Source organism: Kryptolebias marmoratus, linkage group LG19 (genome assembly GCF_001649575.2).
Source record: "Kryptolebias marmoratus isolate JLee-2015 linkage group LG19, ASM164957v2, whole genome shotgun sequence".
NCBI lineage: Eukaryota > Metazoa > Chordata > Actinopteri > Cyprinodontiformes > Rivulidae > Kryptolebias > Kryptolebias marmoratus.
In genome coordinates, this window is record NC_051448.1 from 6,873,140 (window position 1) to 6,894,383 (window position 21,244).

General features: G+C 40.5%; 3 protein-coding genes across 4 annotated transcripts; 1 reads left to right on the forward strand and 2 right to left on the reverse strand.

Moving 5' to 3' along the window:
- Nucleotides 1-89: 89 nt before the first annotated feature.
- Nucleotides 90-3,372, reverse strand: atp6v1d (ATPase H+ transporting V1 subunit D). The gene is made up of 9 exons (XM_017412050.3): nucleotides 3,140-3,372; nucleotides 2,040-2,157; nucleotides 1,684-1,763; nucleotides 1,537-1,604; nucleotides 1,410-1,454; nucleotides 1,222-1,325; nucleotides 999-1,065; nucleotides 831-909; nucleotides 90-718 (listed from the first exon to the last, which is right to left on the reverse strand). Exons 1-9 carry the CDS (start codon nucleotides 3,178-3,180, stop codon nucleotides 574-576), a joined length of 747 nt encoding a protein of 248 aa, XP_017267539.1. The 5' UTR covers nucleotides 3,181-3,372; the 3' UTR covers nucleotides 90-573.
- Nucleotides 3,373-3,431: 59 nt separating this feature from the next.
- eif2s1b (eukaryotic translation initiation factor 2, subunit 1 alpha b) lies at nucleotides 3,432-8,648 on the forward strand. The gene is made up of 8 exons (XM_017411913.3): nucleotides 3,432-3,592; nucleotides 5,683-5,925; nucleotides 6,842-6,921; nucleotides 7,029-7,180; nucleotides 7,253-7,359; nucleotides 7,443-7,540; nucleotides 7,638-7,781; nucleotides 8,109-8,648. Exons 2-8 carry the CDS (start codon nucleotides 5,685-5,687, stop codon nucleotides 8,232-8,234), a joined length of 948 nt encoding a protein of 315 aa, XP_017267402.1. The 5' UTR covers nucleotides 3,432-3,592; nucleotides 5,683-5,684; the 3' UTR covers nucleotides 8,235-8,648.
- A 51-nt stretch (nucleotides 8,649-8,699) lies between these two features.
- rbm25b (RNA binding motif protein 25b) lies at nucleotides 8,700-20,416 on the reverse strand. 2 transcript variants are annotated; one of them, XM_017411912.3, is made up of 17 exons: nucleotides 20,262-20,416; nucleotides 19,672-19,768; nucleotides 19,275-19,489; nucleotides 18,735-18,792; nucleotides 17,877-18,037; nucleotides 17,502-17,690; nucleotides 17,301-17,384; nucleotides 13,717-13,994; nucleotides 13,163-13,280; nucleotides 12,789-12,878; nucleotides 12,421-12,494; nucleotides 11,981-12,131; nucleotides 11,361-11,772; nucleotides 10,034-10,329; nucleotides 9,719-9,817; nucleotides 9,586-9,633; nucleotides 8,700-9,376 (listed from the first exon to the last, which is right to left on the reverse strand). In XM_017411912.3, the coding sequence occupies exons 2-17, from the start codon at nucleotides 19,748-19,750 to the stop codon at nucleotides 9,284-9,286; spliced, it is 2,445 nt and encodes an 814-aa protein (XP_017267401.1). In that variant the 5' UTR covers nucleotides 19,751-19,768; nucleotides 20,262-20,416; the 3' UTR covers nucleotides 8,700-9,283. The 2 variants fall into 2 exon arrangements, with proteins under 2 accessions (XP_017267401.1, XP_017267400.1); XM_017411911.3 differs by having other exon boundaries at nucleotides 11,981-12,182.
- Nucleotides 20,417-21,244: the final 828 nt, after the last annotated feature.

Consider the following 21,244-nt stretch of genomic DNA (forward strand, 5'->3'; position numbering starts at 1 on the left):
AAACATGATCATTTTTTCAGCAAAAGCCGAGCAAAAAGCTACTTTGCAGTTTAAAGCAACACACAAATCTCCAAAAGAATCAGAGCAACTTTTGATTTGTTTAGAACATCTTTATTCAGACGACATGTTGAGATTTTTTTTTTATTTTAATCAGACAAAGTTTTACAGGATCAACAAATTTACCAGCATTTTAACCTTAAGTGCCTTCCAGAGGAATATGAGCGAACCTGAGAGTTACAGGTTTCCACGACACGCTCTCATATCTACAACCACCAGCTTTACAGCATGCAACGGCTCGAAATGTGTGAAATATCTACTGCTGAACCAAATGTAAACATATTCTTTGTGATTCTTCTTTTTTTTTAATATATATACTGTATATTTATAGACTTTTTGTCTGTACAGTGACACGTGGAAACATTCGAACCTTCCAGCACAGAAACAGGAGAACAACTAATAACAACCATGGACACAGGGGAAAAAAAACAACTTTTCTCACTTTATAGGAAGATTTAAACACGGCCAGAGAGGCACAGAATAAATAGAATAGTGAGCGTCGGACCGCAGGGCGCTTCACTCAAACAGCAGGTCCTCGTCCGTCTCCTCCGTCAGCATGTTGGCCGGCTCGGCGATGGGACCGAGAGCAGCCAGGCGGGCGGCGATCTCCAGCTCCGTCCGTTCCCTCAGCTGCTTCTTCTTCTCCTGGATTTTCTTCAGCCTGGCGGAGCAGAGGATCAGTTTCGAACACATGCAAAAGAGTGCAGCGTTTCAGGTGATTTATTAAACGGGTCAAATATGAAAAGAACGGCGGCGCAGCGGCACGTTCCCACCTGTAGAACTCTTCACGTTCTCGCTCATCCAGCTCTGTGATGATGTAGGTGAGAGTGCGGTCGATCCTGGGAATAATCACTGCAGAGTGGAGTAAATATTATTAAAAGCACAACAACAAACGAGCTCTGAGGATCTTTGATCCTCTTAGCAGCACAGGTCGAGTTTACCGTGCTCGATGGCGTTCACGCGGCGGTTGGTGATCTTTATGGCTTCATCCAGGGTGACAAAAGATGTCTGCGAGCAAAATTCAATCAGAGGTTGTTTGTTTTTAACAAACTTTTAATTTTTGTTTAGATACAGTATGGCTTTAAGAAGAAAAAAAAAATCTTTGCACTTTTAAAAAGCCAAAAACAGGCTCCACTAATCTATATTTGCTACAGCACCCCCTACCTGTAAGGAAGCCAACTCCACGAGCAGCTCCACAGCTCGGGCGTAGTTCCTCTTCAGCCTGGACAGCTGCTCCCCTCCTCTGGCCAGCCCGGTGAGTTCATAACCTGACAGACACACACAGCTTCGCTCAGCACTCTGAGGTTCACCCCCCACCAGAAAACTAATCCCAGAAACCACGCTCCACTTACTGTCTCCGCCTTCTTGGTAGTGTTCAAAAACCGGAAGGGTGACACCTGAAAGGGTTTAAATTCGGTGAAATTAAACGTCTCTGATCTCTCTGAGGGATAATCGGAATGAGAAGGGGATCTTTTGAACCTGCCACGTTGTCCTTCTTGGCTCGAACCTTCACCTGGGCTTTGTTGACGTTCTGGATTACAGTCGTGCTGCGAACAGATGAAACTTATCGACACGTCTGCACCAAAACTCAACTAATCATCAAAGTCGTCGTGTTCTCATTTTTACCTAAAGTCTCCAGCAGTAAATTTGGCTTCAGCCAAAGAGAAAGCTGCCTCTCTCATCACCTCTCCCATCTTGGTTTTAGTCTAAAAAACCAGAGAAAAGAAACACCGTTAGGAAATATAAACAGTTGAGATCTACATGAAATTCAATCAGCAGTTTCTTAGTTTTTTCTTGTGATCTGAAACCTGAATCAGTGCCTTTCGAAATGTTATTAAACTGACTGATATTAGTGATGGCAAAATTTATTTCTTACAGTTCTAACAGATGGTATTAGTTGCAGGTAAGTGTACAAAAGTGACTAGATGTGGTGCAAAAATAAAATGCAGTAGCAGTTTGTTTGTTTGTTTTTTTTGCCTGACTTCAATAATTTTCCGCAGGATCTGGCGGAAGCGCATGGAGAGGGCGTCGGACTTCTTCTTGAGCAGACTGCGGCCGGTCTGCGCTCCTTTCAGCCGAGCCTTCATGATGGTCTGAGCCCTGCAGACGCACAGGAGAGGACGTTTGATGGTGCACTCAGCTCTGAGAACCACTTTACCCGATGGGTTGGTGACCGCACAGCAACCGTTTGTCACCTCTTTGGTTGTTGATTTTAATAACTATTACAAATCTGATTCAGTGGTTATTCTGGCTCTGATGGTTGAAAATCTTCACCAGCATCAAACATAATCCACACTTACAGGACCTTGAGTGATAAAATATAATATAATTCCTCTTATTTTCTTTTTTTAGGTTGTCTTACAGCTTATAATGGAGTCAGGATTGTTTTATTTTGTAAGTTTTCTTAGCCTATACCAGTACTAATAACTTGGTTTTTAGTTATTTTCCACGGGTAAATAATACATATTAAAAATGAAATCATTTCAGCCTTATCACTTTTCATTATGAAAATAATAATATGATTAACCCAAAAGACAAAAGATTATAAATCTTCTTAATAGAGGGAGTTTAGTTATTTTTCTTTTAGTATACTAAAAAAACAAGCTTTATTAGTTAATTATCATTATAGTTACTTGTTCAGCATCTTCTGCATCCTGAAAAACCTATTTTTCCCACCTATTTAGGAATACGTGGGATCATTTCATGTCATTCAAAAATGTTTTTAAAGCACCACAATTTGTATGAATGAGCTAAAAGCACAAGTCTTTCCATGTAGCCTTTCCTGTAGCTGCAAATAGAGCTCAGAGATCCTCCGTTCACACTTGGATGTGATGTTACAAACATCACATGACAAAAGGAGGACTCTTCCTCTTTTAAACAGCAGCCTGACACTCATAAAAAATGAGAAATATGACTGAATCGCAGTGCAGAATAAAACTGTGACCCCGTGTAGAGAGAGAGAGGGGGATAGAGAGATGCAGAAAGTAATAAATCTCAATACATAGAAAGCTATTCAGGTAATATATAAATTAGTTAAGAAGCTGTAGCGGGTTAGCAACCACCAAGCAAACAAGCTGCTTACATTCTTGAGGGGAATATGTCGATCCTTTCCTTTCCAGACATCTTCTCGTCTTTTGGTCGACCACTGCCGTTTTCTATTCACTTATCTGCTCTAAACCGATTAGCTTCACGTTGTTTTAATTTATAAACTACTACAGCGTGTATTTAATAACAAAACAAGAGCTCTAAGAGCAGAATTAAGTGCTCACAGCACAAGCTAATGGTCGTGATCTTGTCCGTCCGCGATGATCAGCTGGCCCCTGGTCATGTGACCCAACCGACAATGTGCTCTGCGCATGCGCGGCGCAATCCTTTCCGGGTCAAGAGAAAATTAGCACACCCACGAATGTGAGCTAACGGGCCCGACTTTTCTCCCCCCTTATCACATTATCAACCAAGGGACAACAGAGAGGGGCATTTAAACGCGTCCAGCGCAGATTATTCCACTTTGTCACTGTGTAACCCCATGACACAGGTGAGTTTTTACCTGACAGAGGAGGGGTTTGGGCCGGGGAGGAGACGGCTGCTACGAGCTAACCATGTAGCCTCCGCAGCCGCATGTGATCTGCGAACCGGGTTAGCCGGGAAGCTAACACTAAAGTAACTGCTTTTATACTCAATTAAACGGGGTTTTTTCACAGTTAGTATCCAATGCTACAATTTTAACCAAATATGTGTATTTGTAGTATTATGTTACTGTTGTTAAAAGGCTTTGTTTCGTCTTCAAATTTATTATACCCTTTTTTTTTTGGTCTTAAACTAAGAAAGCCGATTTGTCAGCATTGCATCATCCCATTCAAAGATAAAAAAGGGGAAAAAAAAAACTACCAAAGCTGCAGAAAGGTCCTCCTGCCAATAATATAAAGAATTACCCAGAATCTGGTGAATGTTTTAGTTCAGATAGTGTCAAACGTTATGCTAAATGTTGGAGAGTTTGCGTTTATCTTGGTGGTGTAAAATAATGAACTCCCATAAGTTAAGGTACATTTAGGCTTTACTGGTTAAAGTTTACAGAAAATACTATTAATATGAAGTGATACCAACAGAACTCTTAATATGTTGTATTACTTGTATGGTTGTTTTTTTTAATTGAAGTTTATTATGTGGAAATGATGATGTTCAGTGACTCTGCAGGGTTAGATTAAGCTTAGGTTTATTTAAATGTAGTATTTTGATTTAAGAGTTAATTTGTTAACTTCCCAGAGGGTTTGGTTGTTTTATCCTTGGACAGTGGTCTGCAGCTTTTACATCCCAAGCAGGCATTCTTTCTCTTTTATCCAGCTAAATAAAACTTTACCCAAAGCTGCAAACCATACTTAAAGGTTTAAATAACACAGCCCAGTGCTATATAAATATATTAAAATGTATGTAAATACTACATGTAAAAACATATAGTCTGTGAGATTATAATCTGTTGTTGGTTCTTGATATTTCTATGTTAGAACAAAGAAAACAACCAAACTGATTAAAATAAATTAATTCAAGTATCCTACTTGAAGATAATAATAATTAAACCTTTAGTTAGAGTAAAGATATAAATTAGTCCAGTTTATTGGACGTTTAATTGTGACTTAATGAGTTTCCTGTCATAAAGGCAGAGGTTAATTTACTTCTAATAATATTCAGTTTTCATTAAAGCCATGCTGTTACTTCGTATTCTTAGTAGCCATATTTCTGTTGTTTTTCTATCATGGTTATAAATTTGATTATTATTAATTTCCATATTAGTTGTGGTTGAAGCTCCAGAGAGACCAAAGAGCCGCAGCTTGCAGAACCCGTTTCCACGAACTGCTTCTTTACTTTTTTGCATTAATTAGTCGTTTTCTGTTGTCGCTGTTTGGTTCAGATAAGATGTGACGGCACGGTTTACTGCTCCTCTATGCTTCCAAATTGACACATCCTCTCTGAGGCGCTTTAAAAAGTCAAATGTGTCATAAAAATGCTGTGGTGTTTACTTGGTGTCTTTAATCTAATCTGTGAAATTATTGTCAAGAGATGGTGGTTTTAACGTTAGCTTTTATTTGAAATTATTCATCACAATAATAACATTTAGTGAAATCTAAGCCCAACATGAAATAAACAGGACTTCTATCTAATCTGGAAGTCCTTGACATCGATTTATTTCTTTATTTATTGATAGAAATGAAACAAAAGTAATAATCTTTAATGTCTAAACCAGTGGCTGTTGTACTGTAGATTTGCTTTTTTCATTCTACAATTCATTGTTTCTTGACTAAAACCTTTAAAGATTTCTGTCTAAAAATTAGTGCCTCAGGATGGCAAAATGATTGTTTTCAACTCCCTGTTCTTGTAATGTTCCTTTAGAACAGTGGTGTCCAATCCTGGTCTTTGAGGGTTACTGTCCTGCATGTTTTAGTTGTTTTAAAGGCTGATTTATTTTCCTCAAGTTCTGCATTCATGCATGATGGTGGCCTTTGAGAACCAGGATTGAACACTTTTGATCTTTTTGGTACAACCCGCCACCTTTCTTCAGTCATTTGAGACGCTTCACTGGCTGAGTTTCAGTTTTAGAATCTCATCTTCTCCTGCCGTTTGTGTCCTCAGAGATGCCGGGGCTCAGTTGTCGATTTTACCAGCACCGGTTCCCCGAGGTGGAGGACGTCGTGATGGTGAACGTCAGGTCTATCGCCGAGATGGGAGCCTACGTCAGCCTCCTGGAGTACAATAACATCGAGGGCATGATCCTCCTGAGCGAGCTGTCGCGTCGACGTATCCGCTCCATCAACAAGCTCATCCGCATAGGTCGCAACGAGTGCGTCGTCGTCATTCGAGTTGACAAAGAGAAGGGTGAGTGCTGACCGTTCCAGACGGATTTGGTTTAAAATATGGCTGCACGGTATATTAGAAATACATTAATATCAATACACCAATATTAACATTGTGAAAGATGCCAATAAATCGTAGACGAATATGGTAACAAGGCGGATCTCCGCTCCTCTGAATGCACATGAAGAGAACATGTAGGTTTATCTCAGCTGATGTCATCATGGCAATAAATGCTCTACATCAAGGCTGCACGATATTAGATATTATTATTTATTATTCCGGCAATAAACCCACATGTTCCTCATTTTCTCTTCTGTCATCTAAAGCAGGGGAGAATCTGTTGGATTGACCAAATCTAATATCAGCAGCAGAACATGACTGCATACTTAATATATAATTGAAATTGTGTTTATGATAAATTCGAATTTATTCTGCAGCTCCAGCCCACACTTGGTGTGTAAAGTGGCAGCCTTTTTACCCCTCCAGGTTCTTTAGAGAACTTTACGAAGTTTCTTGCAGGAAGCATTCGGGTCATAATTCTCTCGATGAGAACAACAGCTTGGATATTTCATTGTTCTGGGATCTAATGCTGCCGTTTTACAACATAATCACTTCAGAATGAAAAATCTAACTACAGTTAAATAAATACTTAATGTCAAAGCTACTTTGTAACAATTTTGTCTTTCACCTGACAAAACCAGAATTAACTGTTGACTGATTAATTTATCAGTGCTAATCTTTTACTTAAGCAAACTGATACTATTTGAACCCTCAAAGCAAAATGTAAGTTGTTAATTACCTGCTTTAATACCTATTTTTATTCATAGGTAACACAGTGTGCTTAGGTTCACTTTGAGGTGTTTTTATTAACGAATACTGAATCAGATTTGTTCTATAAAAACATTAACACTGACTCACTTTCTTGTTTTTCCTTCAGGATACATTGATTTATCAAAAAGAAGAGTTTCACCAGAGGAGGCCATCAAGTGCGAAGACAAATTCACTAAATCTAAAACCGTAAGTCACATTTGTTTTGATTCTAAACTTCGTTAGTGAAATACCAGACAACATAAATGGGTTTTCTTATGTTTATTATTGATCATTTGACCCTTCCGTGCGTTCAGGTGTACAGCATCCTGCGACACGTGGCAGAGGTGCTGGAATACAGTAAGGACGAGCAGCTGGAGAGCTTGTACCAGCGCACCGCCTGGGTCTTTGATGAGAAGTACAAGAGACCGGGATACGGCGCCTACGACGTCTTCAAACAGGCTGTATCGTAAGTCCCACAGAGAGACACACCTGAGAGTCCTGGATACCTCTGAGTTCTTACTGAAGGTTGTTTTTGCAGAGATCCCACCATTCTGGATGGTCTGGATTTAACAGAGGAGGAGAGGAACGTGCTGATCGATAACATCAACAGGCGACTCACTCCGCAGGCCGTCAAAATCAGAGCAGGTTCGATATGCATTTTGGGGTCTTTTATTTATTATTGGAATATTTCAGTTGAACCTCAATAGCTTTCTCTTCTTCTGCTGCAGACATTGAAGTGGCATGCTATGGATATGAAGGTATTGATGCAGTAAAGGAAGCTCTGAGGGCTGGTCTGGGCTGCTCCACAGAGTCCATGCCCATCAAGGTAATCGTCTCATACCTAAATGCTGACTAAATTTTTAAAAACCTGCAGACTCCTACTTTATCGATAAACTGCCACTACGTCTGGTCTGATCTTGCAGATTAACCTGATCGCTCCTCCTCGCTACGTGATGACGACGACCACCCTGGAGCGAACAGAGGGCCTGTCTGTCCTCAACCAGGCCATGGCTGCTATCAAGGAGAAGATTGAAGAGAAGCGAGGTGTCTTTAACATCCAGATGGAGGTGAGACTTCACTCTTTTTAACAAGGCATCTATTAAAAGCTGCTCACCCATTAGTTATTATTCCCCTTTCATTCAAGGAAAACTGACAAGTTTAGTGAAGTAAAAGCTTGTTTCATGTTTTATCCTACTTGCAAGCTCAGGTGCTTAAACACTAAGAGGAAAAACAAGATGTGTACCATTAGATAGAAACAAACTCAGCCTTACCAAAACACGGAAAGTTGTAGATTGTTTCAACAGACCAACCAGCAGAGGAACTTTCCTTTATTTTCTTTATAAAACCTGAGAATTTGATAAGATTTAAACTAAACTCTCCGTGGTGCTCCACAGCCCAAGGTGGTGACGGACACGGATGAGACAGAGCTCGCCCGGCAGCTGGAGAGGTTAGAAAGGGAGAACGCCGAGGTGGACGGAGACGACGACGCAGAGGAGATGGAGGCCAAAACAGAAGACTAGAGTCGGCCCTCAGTGGAAGAAATTGTCATTTGTGGACAGACCTGGGTCCAGTCACTGTTCTACTTTAACATTACAAACGTTAAATGGCATTTTATTACTCAATTGGCAGACGTATATGAAGATAACCCAACATGGACAGAGAGATGGTTACACGTGTTAAACAGCAGTATAGTTTCTATTTTACGTATGCTCATCTGAATCAACAACCAGAAGCTGTTTACAGGCAGTGGCCTTCACTTACCTCTTTGTTTAAGAGCCCAGTGTCTTCAGTATCCACGGCGCTTCACCTCTGGATGTGACTGACTGAAGGCTTGACGATCTGCAGCATTCAGAGGTGACTTCAGCTGGAAATCATTTCCAGCACAACCTGCTTCTTCAGCTCGAGTGAAATCAATAAAATTCTGGAAATTTTCATCTCAGTGTGTCGTTCAGTGCCTTTCTCTGCTCACGCATGGAAAATAAAACTTCTTAAAAAAAAGTTTAATCAAATGTTCAAGAATACAAAAAAAATACAATGGAGGTCTTCACAAGTTCAGATAACTGTCCCTGCTCTGAGCTCTTCTTCCTACAGTGGTTAGGATGTCAGTAGACAGATAAGTACTGTAGATGTTTCATGTTGAGGTCTTTGTGGACATAAACATCCCAACTTACCAGGAATGTGATGAGGAAAGTTTAAAAATAGGCTCGAGTTGCTTCAACCCATAATAAATACCCCCATTAAAAAAACAACTTTAAAGTCCACATTCAGCTAACTAAGTCAAACTGTCAGGTATGAAAATAAAATTACAGGACCAACAAACGCCGCCGTGACAGCTTTCAAAAGTTCTCATTTAAGCTAAACGTCACTATTTACACAGCAACAAGAACAGCACCTGCACACAGATGAGGCGTGTTGAGCAGAGTGTTGGGGTGGGGAGGGAAAAAAAAACATCTGGTGGAAATGTGAGAATGAGCAGAACCTGCAGGTAGAGTCTGTTTAGGGTGACGATTTCACTACACTACTATACACCACGGGGGGGGGGGGGTTCCTCTTGGTTTGGTGGTTACACTTATTTCACCAGTCCGATTTTCTTCGCTTCGGTTTCATAAATAAGTAGCCGCCACATCTTTACTATGAAGACTTCAGCTTCTTCATCGAGAACCTGAGCAGGAGCAAAGGGACAACCAAATCAAAACCTGCAGCCGCCAGACTACAACTCAGAAAACACGAGGCGCCAACGTGGTCGAAACTTTTCAGACGTTCTGTCAGTTTTGGTTTGGATTTGGCAGATTAAAGTAAAAAGGAAAAGCCTATTTTACTTTTGCAGTTCGGTCTGAAGCCACTGAATCCAACACGAGAAATGTTACTCACCATAGCGACATCATCCAGGATACTCTGTGGCATACTGTGAGCCATCACCTGAGAACAGAAACAAAACATCACTTTACTTTCCCTTCAAATCCAAACTAAAGACGACATTTAATGGCTGCAGTCTGATTAATACCTTGGAGCACACAAAGTCCACTAATGTCGGTTCCTCCTCGCCGATGTACTCTATGATTTTTTTATTGATCCAGGGCCGGACCCGTCGTTCCATTAATGTCTAGAAAACAAGAGATCACAGAAATGCTTTCAGATTATTTAGATCAGACCAGCGAGGAAAACAAAGAGATCAGACCATTCATCAAATACAAATGACTTCGAGCTGTTGGGCGTTTTAAAAACACAAAGCTAACGTTCTAAAGTCAGCTCTCAGCTACAACCTCCAATCAAAGGCACAGAAATGTGACAAAGATCAGCCCGTTGCTCCGATCCTCACCGTGTCAACCATAGACCAGTCCAGTGGGTAAGAGAACAGCTCGGGTTTCGCTGTGGGGATCTTTTCGATCAGGCTCTTGATGTGTTTGTGTTTCTCCTCAGCGTTGCCTCCCTTTATGCTGGAGAGGCCGGCGCCGTCCACGCCGAGGCTCTTTTCGTCGTCGTAGTCCAGGGGCACCAGCTTCCGCTTGCGTGGCTGCTCGTCGGCCTCTTCGTCGTCAAACTTGTTGAAGACGCTGTCCACCGGCAACTTCTTCCTCTTGCCCACGTTGGGCTGGCTGGGGCTTCCTGTAGCACCTGAGAACATCATTAACATCATTAACTTCTTCCATCCTTGTCGCAAAACTTGTTTACTCGAGACCACCTCTGTAAAACGCAGGACTGCACCACAGGCTGGACGGCGTAATGGGAATATAGATTATAAATTTAATGCCCATTTCTAGCCGTCTGCATCTAATTCTCTAGGAGCGCAGCTTTTCCCAGCTTTTATAAAACACATAGCTCACTTCACCCCCCATCCTAAAAACCCTGGCAGACCCCCACCCTCCTCTCTGTTTAATTTGCATGTAGTGGATGTAGAAAAACAAGGTTTAGTGGGTTTTATGATTTATTGTGACTCATTTGTCACAATAAATGGTACCTGAGTGTCATGAAGTAAATGAGAACTATGATGTGGTTCAAATTTACACAAAACATTATTTGAAACAAACCAAACTATCTGGTCAGTGTGGAACTTTTTGTAATTGTTTCACTATTCATTATATTTCTCTTTAGTTCTCTTGACATGCTCACATCATTATATTCACATTCAGACATTTGGCTTTAGAATAAACAAATATTTTTAAAAATATAGACAAAGCTTTGTCTATATTTTAAAGGATAATGTTTCTTTTCTAGCCACTTGACAGTTTGTCACTGCATCATGTGAAGCATCCACTAAAATTACATAAATTCTGTTTAAAAGTGTTTTCATACATGGATTCATGTTTATAGCACTGCCACTTCCATGAAACAGTATCATTATTATATATGAAAATAAGATCAAACTTGAACATCTACATTAAAAGCTGAAGACTCAACTTGTCCAGAAGCTTCTTTAATTTTAAATCATTAAAGTTTATAACCGTACAGATTTGGGCAGCTGTTCTGAAGGTACTTAGGCGACTCTTTTAAAAGGGTCGGATTTATTTTTTTAATTTTTCACAAGGCGTTTGCCTGAGAATCACCTGTTCAAAATGTTGCTGATTTATTTCCAATAGTAGACACTTTTTTTTTTTTAGCTCTACCATGACCATAACCTTCCAGAAAAGACAGGGGCTTAAACTCACCCAGTTTAAGGCTGAGGCCGATCTTCGGCCGGTGCTCCTCCTGCGGCAGAGCGTCCGGGGGAGAGTTCTCGTGAGGGATGATGATGCCGCAGGGCGACTCGTCTCCCGGAGTGTTGGGAGACACGTTGCCGCTCGCCGATGACACAGAGGGTGCAGCCGTGATGGGCCGCATCGTGGGCTTCAACTGTGGCTTTACATTGGGGTTTTCTTCTTCGTTGTCATAATCCTCCTCCTCACCCTCTTCCATCTCTTCGTCGGAGTGGCTGGGCCGCGAGCGGGGCTCTACCTTTTCCGGCTCCTGCCTGCGCTCCCGGTGGTCTCGCGAACTCCTGTGGCGGTCGCGCTGCTCCTCGGGTTCAGGCTCTGGGATGATGGGGGGCTGTCTCAGTCGCTCCTCCTCTTCCTCCTCCATCTGCGCCAATAACAAGCAGAACTGTCACCCAAGTGCTGCATTTTACATAAAAAGGTCATCAGACAATGAAAGCTGGACATGTTTTGTGGTGTGCAGAAATGCAGAGGCTCAGATGATAAAATGACCTTCACAAAAACAGGCAGCCTGATTACTCTCTCCACGCAGACACAGGCAAAGACACACACAGGATTTTGTCAGAGAAGCATACCCTGCGCAGCTCTGCGTCTGGGTCTGGATGTCCCTCGTCTAGCAGCCTCCGTCTGATTTCCTCCAGCTCCTCCTTCTCTCTCTTCCTGTCACGCTCGTCTGCCTCCATCTCCTTCTCTCTGTCTCTGAGACGTTTCTGCAGCGCACTGCCCCTAGGGGTCGCAGAGAAAACATCAGCCCTCATAGCCGCAGTGTTGAATGATCTGCCGAGTTAGATTTAGATCACAGCAACATTAAACAGATTTTATTCAGCAACATCAGTCTGTCACATTAAATATTCATGCAATACCTAAATTTGAACATATTTCATTTATCATGCATCTGTGCAACACAAAGGTATCAGATTTAAATCCTCCTCACAGAAAAATGAGTGAATTTAGATTTAACTAATTTAACTTGCAACAAATAAAACTAACTTTCTTTAATGTTGTAGCTGCTCACCTGTAATACTTGGGATCATCTCTGTCATCATCGTAGTCTTCAAGAAACTCTTTTAACCGTTTGCCTTCTTTTACCTGAAAGCATTAAGACAAATTCATGTTGAATTCTTCCACATAATGAATCAAATTTATTTAACAGAAGATCATTTAATTTTCTGACCTAATAAATAAATTAGAAAGTACTGCATAATTAACTTAAATAACCTCAAAATGTAATACTGCTTGTCGAATGAACAAAGTGCCAGCTCACAGTACATTTAGGAACACATTTTATACTAAAATGTGGGTTTTGTTTGTTTTGTTTTTTTAAATAGTAAGCATTAAGCAGGACAGTTCTGTATTTTAGGGACTCTTCCAGCGTTTTCTCACCATTTCTCGTCTGCGCTCGTCTTCTCTTTCGGCCTCCTTGGCATAATCTCTGGCCTTCTTCCTCTCCCTCAGCTCCCAGTTTTTCAGGCGCTTTAACAAAAACAATATCATGTAAGATCCAGACAGGTGTATATTTGCACGTTAACGAATCAGATATTTAAAGATGAAAATGCTTTTTCTTTTGGCGCTCTCCAGGGATGTTCAGTCCTTAACTTTTAATTAACCTTAATGTCCCATTTTTAAGGCTCTAATTTAGTTTGAGCCACTAAATGTTGCTGTAACCTTTAAGAATTCTGGATTTTGTGTTTTGCTGCACATCTTGCACCTTTGGAGACACGATTATTAACGGCACCTCTTATTTCTGCCGTTCCTACCTCTTGGTATGCTGCCTCCTTATCTCGGAGTTTTCTCTCCAGCTTCCTGCGTTCGTAAGCCTCCTCTTCGTCCTCTTGGTCCCGTTTCTTTTCTCGCTCTCTGTCACGACTCAACTCTCTAAAAAAAAAAAAAAAAAAGAAGTTTGAACAACATCAGGCCTCAAACTCTTCCTGAATATAAATGTGATTAAGCACAGTACTGGTATTTGTTCTGAACATTAGAGTGTAAATATTACAATAAAGTACAGTTTTACACACAGGAAACTAAAACACAAGCATGACTCCAGCTTTAGGCACATCAACAAACTATCAGAGTGACAACTTCACTTCACAGGGCACATCGGTGGAATCAAACCTCCAACTTTCTTATTGGAGGACAGCTGTTCTAACCACTGAGCCACAGTCGCCACATCTAAAGCTAAAGAATCTGAAGCTCAGTTTTACGAGTAAATGATAAAAAGCTCCATATTTCTTTAAGTTCTGTATATTAAAGAAGTTTTAACTTCTAACAGGTCTGTTTATTTGTGAAAATGTTTTTTTTTTTTTTACTTCACCTTGATCGGCTGCGGTCGTTGCTCCTGTCGCGGCTCCTGTCCCTGTCCCAGTCTCTCTCTCGCTCCCGCTCTCGCTCTCTGGTCTTGCGGTCGCGGTCTTTGTCCCGTTCCCTCTCCCGCTCTCGCTCCCTTTCCCTCTCCCTCTCCCGCTCTCGCTCCTTCTCCCTCTCGCGGTCCCGGCGTTCCCGTTCGCGCTCGCGCTCCTTTTCGCGCTCCCTCCTCTCTCGCTCGAACTCCAGCCGCTCCTTTTCCCGCTTGTCCTTCTCCTCCTCCAGTTTCTGCAGAGCAAAACACAGGCAGGTTCAGCTGACGTCACGCGACATCCAGTGAGCGGCTGCAGTAGGCTTACAAATGTGCACAGATCAAGTAGTTTCCAGATTTTGAGGGGTTTCACAGAAATACATGTCCTATTCTGATTAATGAAAAGCTGATAACTGGGAACAACGTGACATAAAGACATCTCAAAGAGAGACTTTATTGTTCAACATGGCGCACTTTGTTGCCTCAAACTTGCTGAATAAAACTACATTTAGCGAGAATGTAACTGGAAACCACTCAAATGTTCGGAAAGATCTGTGGAACAAGTTCGATTTTTGGCATTTTTAACGAGAGAAACGCAGAACAAGACAATACTTTTTCTCTCCTTAAGATTCCTTCTTTCAGAACAAGGAAAACAAAAACAGAAAGCATCAGTTTTTTGTTGAACTAGTTGTTTGTGACTTACAGGTGTTGAACTATGGACTCAGCCCTTCGCTGCCCCTACAAGCCTTTTAAGTTAGGCCTGGGAGGAAAGCAGGTCACACGGTATACAAGGAAAAAATGTTATGGGATTTTCTTTTCTTGCTTAAGCATCATCATCATCATCAACAATATCTTTCACTTCAATGGGTAACATGGCATTTGGTGTGGTTATCAAATCAAGAAATAAACATTATGAACATTAGTTACATTTCTGCACAGATAAATAAAATTGTAGAAGCAGTCTTACCTGTGCAGAAGTCTTCAGCTGCTCTTCTTGACTAATTGTTCACACACACACACCACGACTGCCTTTTACAGGCATTACACACAAGGCTTCAAGGGATTTTCTGCTAAATTTATAGGCGTCTGATGAAGTGCGCTAAAAATATGCAACAAACATTATATTTGTGTCTTTCATTTCTCTTACAATTGTGGCGTTACACGAGTAACGTAGCCTCTAACTGATCACAGGACCCGTGTAGGTCCTCAGCAGTGAATACGGACCGATGGAAAGCCTTGGGTATAATATAACCAAAGAAAAGAAAACTTGGAACAAAACAAAGATTTGAGACTGATATGGTTCTAGTGAGGTTATTTTAGGATCTGAACCAGTTTGTTTGTTTGGCTTTATGTCAGGTGAACTACGTTTCATCCAACAAGGTGAGATTTTAACATAATCTGCAACTGAAAGATAAATGAAGCTCATCCAGAGGTTTGGGGAATCCTTTCTGGAGTGTGTCGTTCAGGTATGGCCATCTTATTTTAACAGCAAGCATTATCTGCACTAGATGGACACCAAAGTGGCAAGAAAGGGTCATCCATAAATAAAGTTAATCCCTGGGCACGTTCACAAAACACTTCAAGCCTTGGTGTGACTTCTGAACGCCTGAAACGGCGCGGAAGGTCAGCACCAACACACCCGCGAAGCCAAAATGGTGGACGTAAAAAGTTAAGCTGGCTTTGTGGCTTCATACCATGATTAGGTGATGACAAATGGTTACCAGCAACAAACAGGGAAGATCGATGACGCACAGTAATCTTTGCTTTAGTTTGAAAAATTATTCTACCACAAAGAGAATCGCTAAATTGAGTTCATTTGTCATGTTTTGAAAATGATACGAGGGTGACGTCCATCACACATTTAATGAGTTGAGCCTCTTTTGGTTCCACGGTGCTCGCTTCATTTCTGAATGCTCACGTCTGTGCGGGACGTGGTCGGCTACATCAGCAGCATAAAGTATAAAGCATAAAGACGGGCTGGTCTTTGCAGCCATTTTGTGGCGATGTTTTGTGAAAGAGCCCCCCCTTTTTATTTTAAGCATATCCATGAAAGTCTTCCAACTTTTTAGTCAACATTAAAGCTGTATCTAACTCATTAAAAATTAGTGTTTATTCTAGAAAAGATTTTCATCTTAAATATTTGATGTCAAAATTAAAAGAAAAAAAACGGTACATTTAAAATTTAAAATTCAAAAAGAGCTTTGATACCAAACTTGTAAAACAACTACCGACAACAAGTCAAAAATGAAAAACCAAACTGAGTTTATGAATAAACCTCCTGGCATTTCATCAATTAAGCTAGCCCATGCTTTTATTTCTGTTCTACAGTGTATGCTTCTTACTTACCTCCACAGAGACTACTAGACCCTGTTAAATACCTCACAACATGCACAAAACGAACATGTAAAATAATCTCCATCTTTGCATTTAACAGACTGTCAAATAGTTTCACGTCCTCTGATAATTTGGTTTTAACTTAGAGGAAAAATTATTCCCAAATTCCAAAAAGCTAGAGTAATAAATCTGTTTATTGTTTTTTGATGTTTTTGGCTAAATCTATTTCCTAGTTGGCTTGAATCTTATTAAAAAGAACAAAACTGTGTATTTCTATGCTCTTCACGAGTCGGCTAAAGCCAGTAATCTGTCTCGCAAATGTAATAAAACAAAATAAAAGGAGAGAGAAAAAAAAGGCATGGTATGATGTTGAGTAAGAGGAAAAGAACAGATGAGAGATCCAACAACACGCACAGACAGACTACTTACCTTGTCAGGCTTCAGATCGTCATACTGCTGTGGAGAGGGCGCCCCCACTCTACACTAGCATAATAAAGGTTACGGTAAAAGTCACTGCAGTAGTTATTGAGTCCTTGTGCTTCAACATGAACATCATTAAGACAGATTATAATTTACAGAGAACTCGCACAGGTTCACTGACTCTCCAGACTTCAGGGAACTGCCAAAGCTGTCCTGCATCAACGACCATGACTTAGGTGAGTATTTATGTTGTCAAATGATTGGCTGAATTGAGGAGATTTTGAAACCCCGGTCACTGAAAAGCTGTGCAGTTGCCCCAATGCAAGTCCTCCAGAGGGGGACGCCCAGTATATGTATATAATAAAAGAAGGATGATACTTACATCCTTATCCTGGCAACTTTTTCCAAAGCTCTGAGATTCATCTTGCTTTAGTCACCATATGATCACTATCATAATGGTGGGGTTTAATGAATAGATTAGCTTTAAGGTAACTTTACATCGTCTCCATGCATTTTTGTGTAATGAATGAAGAAATGAATCTCTAATGATCACACCTAATAGTTTCACTACGGCGGTTTCAAATTAGGCCTGAGGTAAAAATGTGTTGTGAAGGCTGAATGTGAATTATTCTCTACGGTAATGGGCGTAAACAATAAGGATAGTGTTGTAGATTTTAGAGACGGCCAATCTGTGCACGCAGTATTCATGTTGCTGAGATCAAGTGTTGCAGACTAAATGTGAACTACGTGAGAAACTGCAGTCCAAAACCTGTAATGTCAATTACAAGATTTAAAAAAAGTCATTTTACCTTGTGAGTGTCACGAAATTTACTAATCTCTCTGGAAATCAGGTCTCTCTTGTCCTCTTCAATGTCAATGGTGTTAATGTCATCCTGTGAAGAACAACATATAAAAGAAAAACTTAAAAAAAACAAGGTTTACATCACTTTTTATCTCAAAAAAGGCAATCGATACAAGCTTAAAGTGAAAACAACCATATGTGGTTGTACCTCTTCTTTCTTTTCCTTTTTTCTTTTTCGTCGCTGGGACTCTTCATCCTGAGAGGGAGCGTTCAGTTCTGCGGCGTATTCCCGCATCAACCCCTCAATGGCCTCTTTGACAATCTGATCTTTCCTCTTTGTTTCCTCGTCAAGAACCTCTTCCTCTTCTTCTCCTCCACCTCCCTCTGCCTTTTTAGTCTGCCGATACAGAGGGAGTTATCAGTTGAGATGTTACGATAAATAGATATATATATTTTTATCTGAACAAAGAAATGTGCAGCAGTTTGTAGGTCTGGAGTGAGGAATACCAGAGGGTAACACAGACAGACAGACTAATCAAACTTATAACCAGCAGCAGTAACTCCTGAAAAAATAACCTCTTACCCCATTAGCGGTCCTCCTCTTGGCCTTCCACTCATCCAGCTGAGATTTAGTTTTTGCGTCCACCTTCACTAGCAGGTTTTTGTCTCCAATCTGCAAGTCGTGAAGCAACCGCAGAGCTCGCAAGGTGGACTCTGGCTCTTTGTATTCACAAAAACCAAAGGCTGCAACAGAGAGTTCAGAGGGAATAAACGGAAGAGGCAATATTTAAGTTTTTACCAGAAAGATACAAAGTAGACGATGAAATAGTCCTGATCAGTTTTAAACTGTGAAGCTTGGGGTGAAAGGTGCAACAGAACTTTAAAAACATGACAGTTTTCCATGTTATCACAAAAAACAAACCAACAAACAAAAAAAAGCTGAAAACATCCAGAACTAAAGTTTAGGTCTAAAAATCACACCAAAAGTAAATAATTAAACAAACTGGACCATATCTGCCTGTCTTTGTTTCAAAAGTGTTCTTCTGTAGACTGAATCATAAACATGAGGGCAGCTGACAAAGCAAACTGAAGCAGGTACCATGTGGGCAACTAAACAATGTGCTCCACAAAATATAGTTTTGCAAACTGTGCGCACAAACATAGGCGACGACTACCAACTAGTCTCCAACATTCACAACCCGGCGAGATTCCACCTTAAGAGGTAATCTTGTGACAAACAAGTAACTCAGAGTTCATTTTATAAACCCACACCCAGCAACAGTTATGGGGAAGAACCTTTTTATTATTTTCTGAAGGTTTTGTTGCATTTTGCATTTCTGGGCCAAACGGAATACAGCAAATTAAGAGCTTAACACTCAAGATAACAATTAATGAAGGTTTTCCTGACTTACTGGCAGTTGAACTGCATGCTAAAAATTACCTTGAAGCTTGCCAGAGGCTCCTTGAACTCTCTTCCAGCTCAAAACAATACCGCATTTCTGTAAAAGGAGCAATAAAATGGGTGGATTTAATGACAAAAAATTTAAAAATATCAAACATGGTAAAAGGAGTAATGTTACTGTTTACACATGTAATTTTTCACAACTCTTTGTTACTAAATTTAACCATAAATATAGCAGGTTTGGTTGTTTGAAGAAGGGGAAAGAATCAACTCAGACACTTGGTGCAGCATTTAATCCATTAGAACAGGGGTCTCCAATCCTGGTCCTCGAGGGCCACTATCCTGCATGTTTTATTTGTTTCCCTGCTCCAAAACACCTGATTCAGAGGTTAAATTACCTCTTCATGTTCTGCAGAAGCCTGTTAATCACCCACTGATTCAAATCAGGTGTGTTGGAGCAGAGAAACAAGTAAAACATGCAGGATAGTGGCCTTGAGAACCAGGATTGAAGACCACTGCATTAAATGAATAATTTTAAACTTTATTAAGGGACTTAGATATATTTTTTTAACATCTCACCGCCAGCAACTGTCTGATCAGCATGTCAGAAGCTTTTTCTGATATGTTCCCAACAAACACAGTGGTAGTGGGGCCGCTGCTCTCATCGTCTTTGGCTCGCAAAGCAGAAAGGTCTTTCTTTGGAACGGGAGGCTTACTGACGACAGGAACAGACTGAACCATGACTGCAGGGGTGGGGGCCATTAGGCCCATGTGGACCGGGATCATCGGAGCTCCTGCAACAGCCAAACAAAACACACATCAGACAAAAACCGCTAGGAAACGAGGCTTAAGTTCACACAAATAATGAGTAATGGTGCTTTTATTTTCCAACAATGCAGCAATATTAGAATTCAACCTGAACATATCCGTCAACACAGGGCTGCTACTATATGTGCTGTAAAAAATAGGTGTTTACCTGAGGGGAAACCAGCATACTGAGGAGGAATCCCAGGAGGAGGCAACAGCGGCCGGTTTAAATGAGGAGGGAAGGACATTCTGAAAATTAATGTGACCTGTAATGAAAACACATGAAACCCTATTAGAATCCTGTGCAAGGTATAAGAACATCCACACATTAACAGCTCAAGAGTTATAAATACTGCACAAAAACAAAAATCCTGTAAGAACGTTAGTTTTTTTTCTGACAGCACAGGGAGGAAGGAAAGAAAACACTGAATCGTGTCGGTATTTACAAACTGACACTCGAATTTCCAGAAACGTCACCAAAATCAGCTGAACTTGGTGGGGTGGCACCCGCTAATTAAATACCATTAGGCCAAACGCTTTTAAGAAATAATTAATTCTTAATCATGTAAATAACAAAAAAGGGGAGAGTACAACAAACAAGCAGCTAAGTTAGCTAAAGCTAGCACCGAGCACGCTACCCGGCACAGCTAAGTAGGCTAAGCTAATAGCTCGGAGCTGACGTTACCTAACGTACAGAACTGCTTTTGGCAGGCCAAACACGAGCTCAAAGTAAATCTAAAACTGTCCATATATACATACCACTTAACTGGGTCGCATATAAAGAAATAAAATGTCGTAAAAAGAAAAGGTTAATGGTAGCGAAAGTATCGCAAACGTTCAGTGCGTTGTTTTAGCACGCTAGCAGCTCGCGGGCCCTCAGACACATTGACGCAAGCGCACTAAGCACCAAGAGCGCAGAGGTGCGCTTGTTTTACGTACCGGGACGTGCCGACGGCGCTGGATCAAATTACAGCTGCGGGAACCGTTTACAGGAACAAGGGGATTCTGTAACTGGAATTGGATGGATGGATGGATGGATGGATGGATGGATGGATGGATGGATGGATGGATGGATGGATGGATGGATGGATATATTATTTAATTTAAAGCTATGATAAAGGCACCATTTTCTTACTTACTTTAAAAGCCTCATAATATTTTTATAGTTAATAAGATTAGTTTTATATGTATTTAATTTACAATAGAGTCACTGTGTGTATACTCTCTAAAAGATGCAAAACAACCAGTCTTTTGCATCTTGGTTTTCTTCTTCTTCTATTTTAATAAAGACAATAAAAATGCTCTTTTTTAATCTAATATTGAATGTGGGTTTTTTTAACTCCATATACACAAATACACAAATAATAGTAGCAAAATAATAGTAACAAAAATAGTAGCCTTGTAAAGCAATTTGCAATGCTTTGAGCTTTATTTTAGGATATTATATTTTAAAAATCACAGATTCATTTGTAAATTCTTCTATTCTAGAAGCAAAATAACGAGACAACTACTTCAAAATCATAAAGCAAAGTAAGGTATTTCTTTATTGTGTGAATGCTTTTAAGCATTCACACCATTGTTTTCCTGTTTCTCTTTATTATCTATTATTATTGTGTGAATGCTTTTAAGCATTCACACCATTGTTTTCCTGTTTCTCTTTATTATCTATTATCTATTATCTATTCTTTAACTATTCCGTACGTTTTTTGGCACCTATCTCCTTCCACAATTTTTCAGCTATT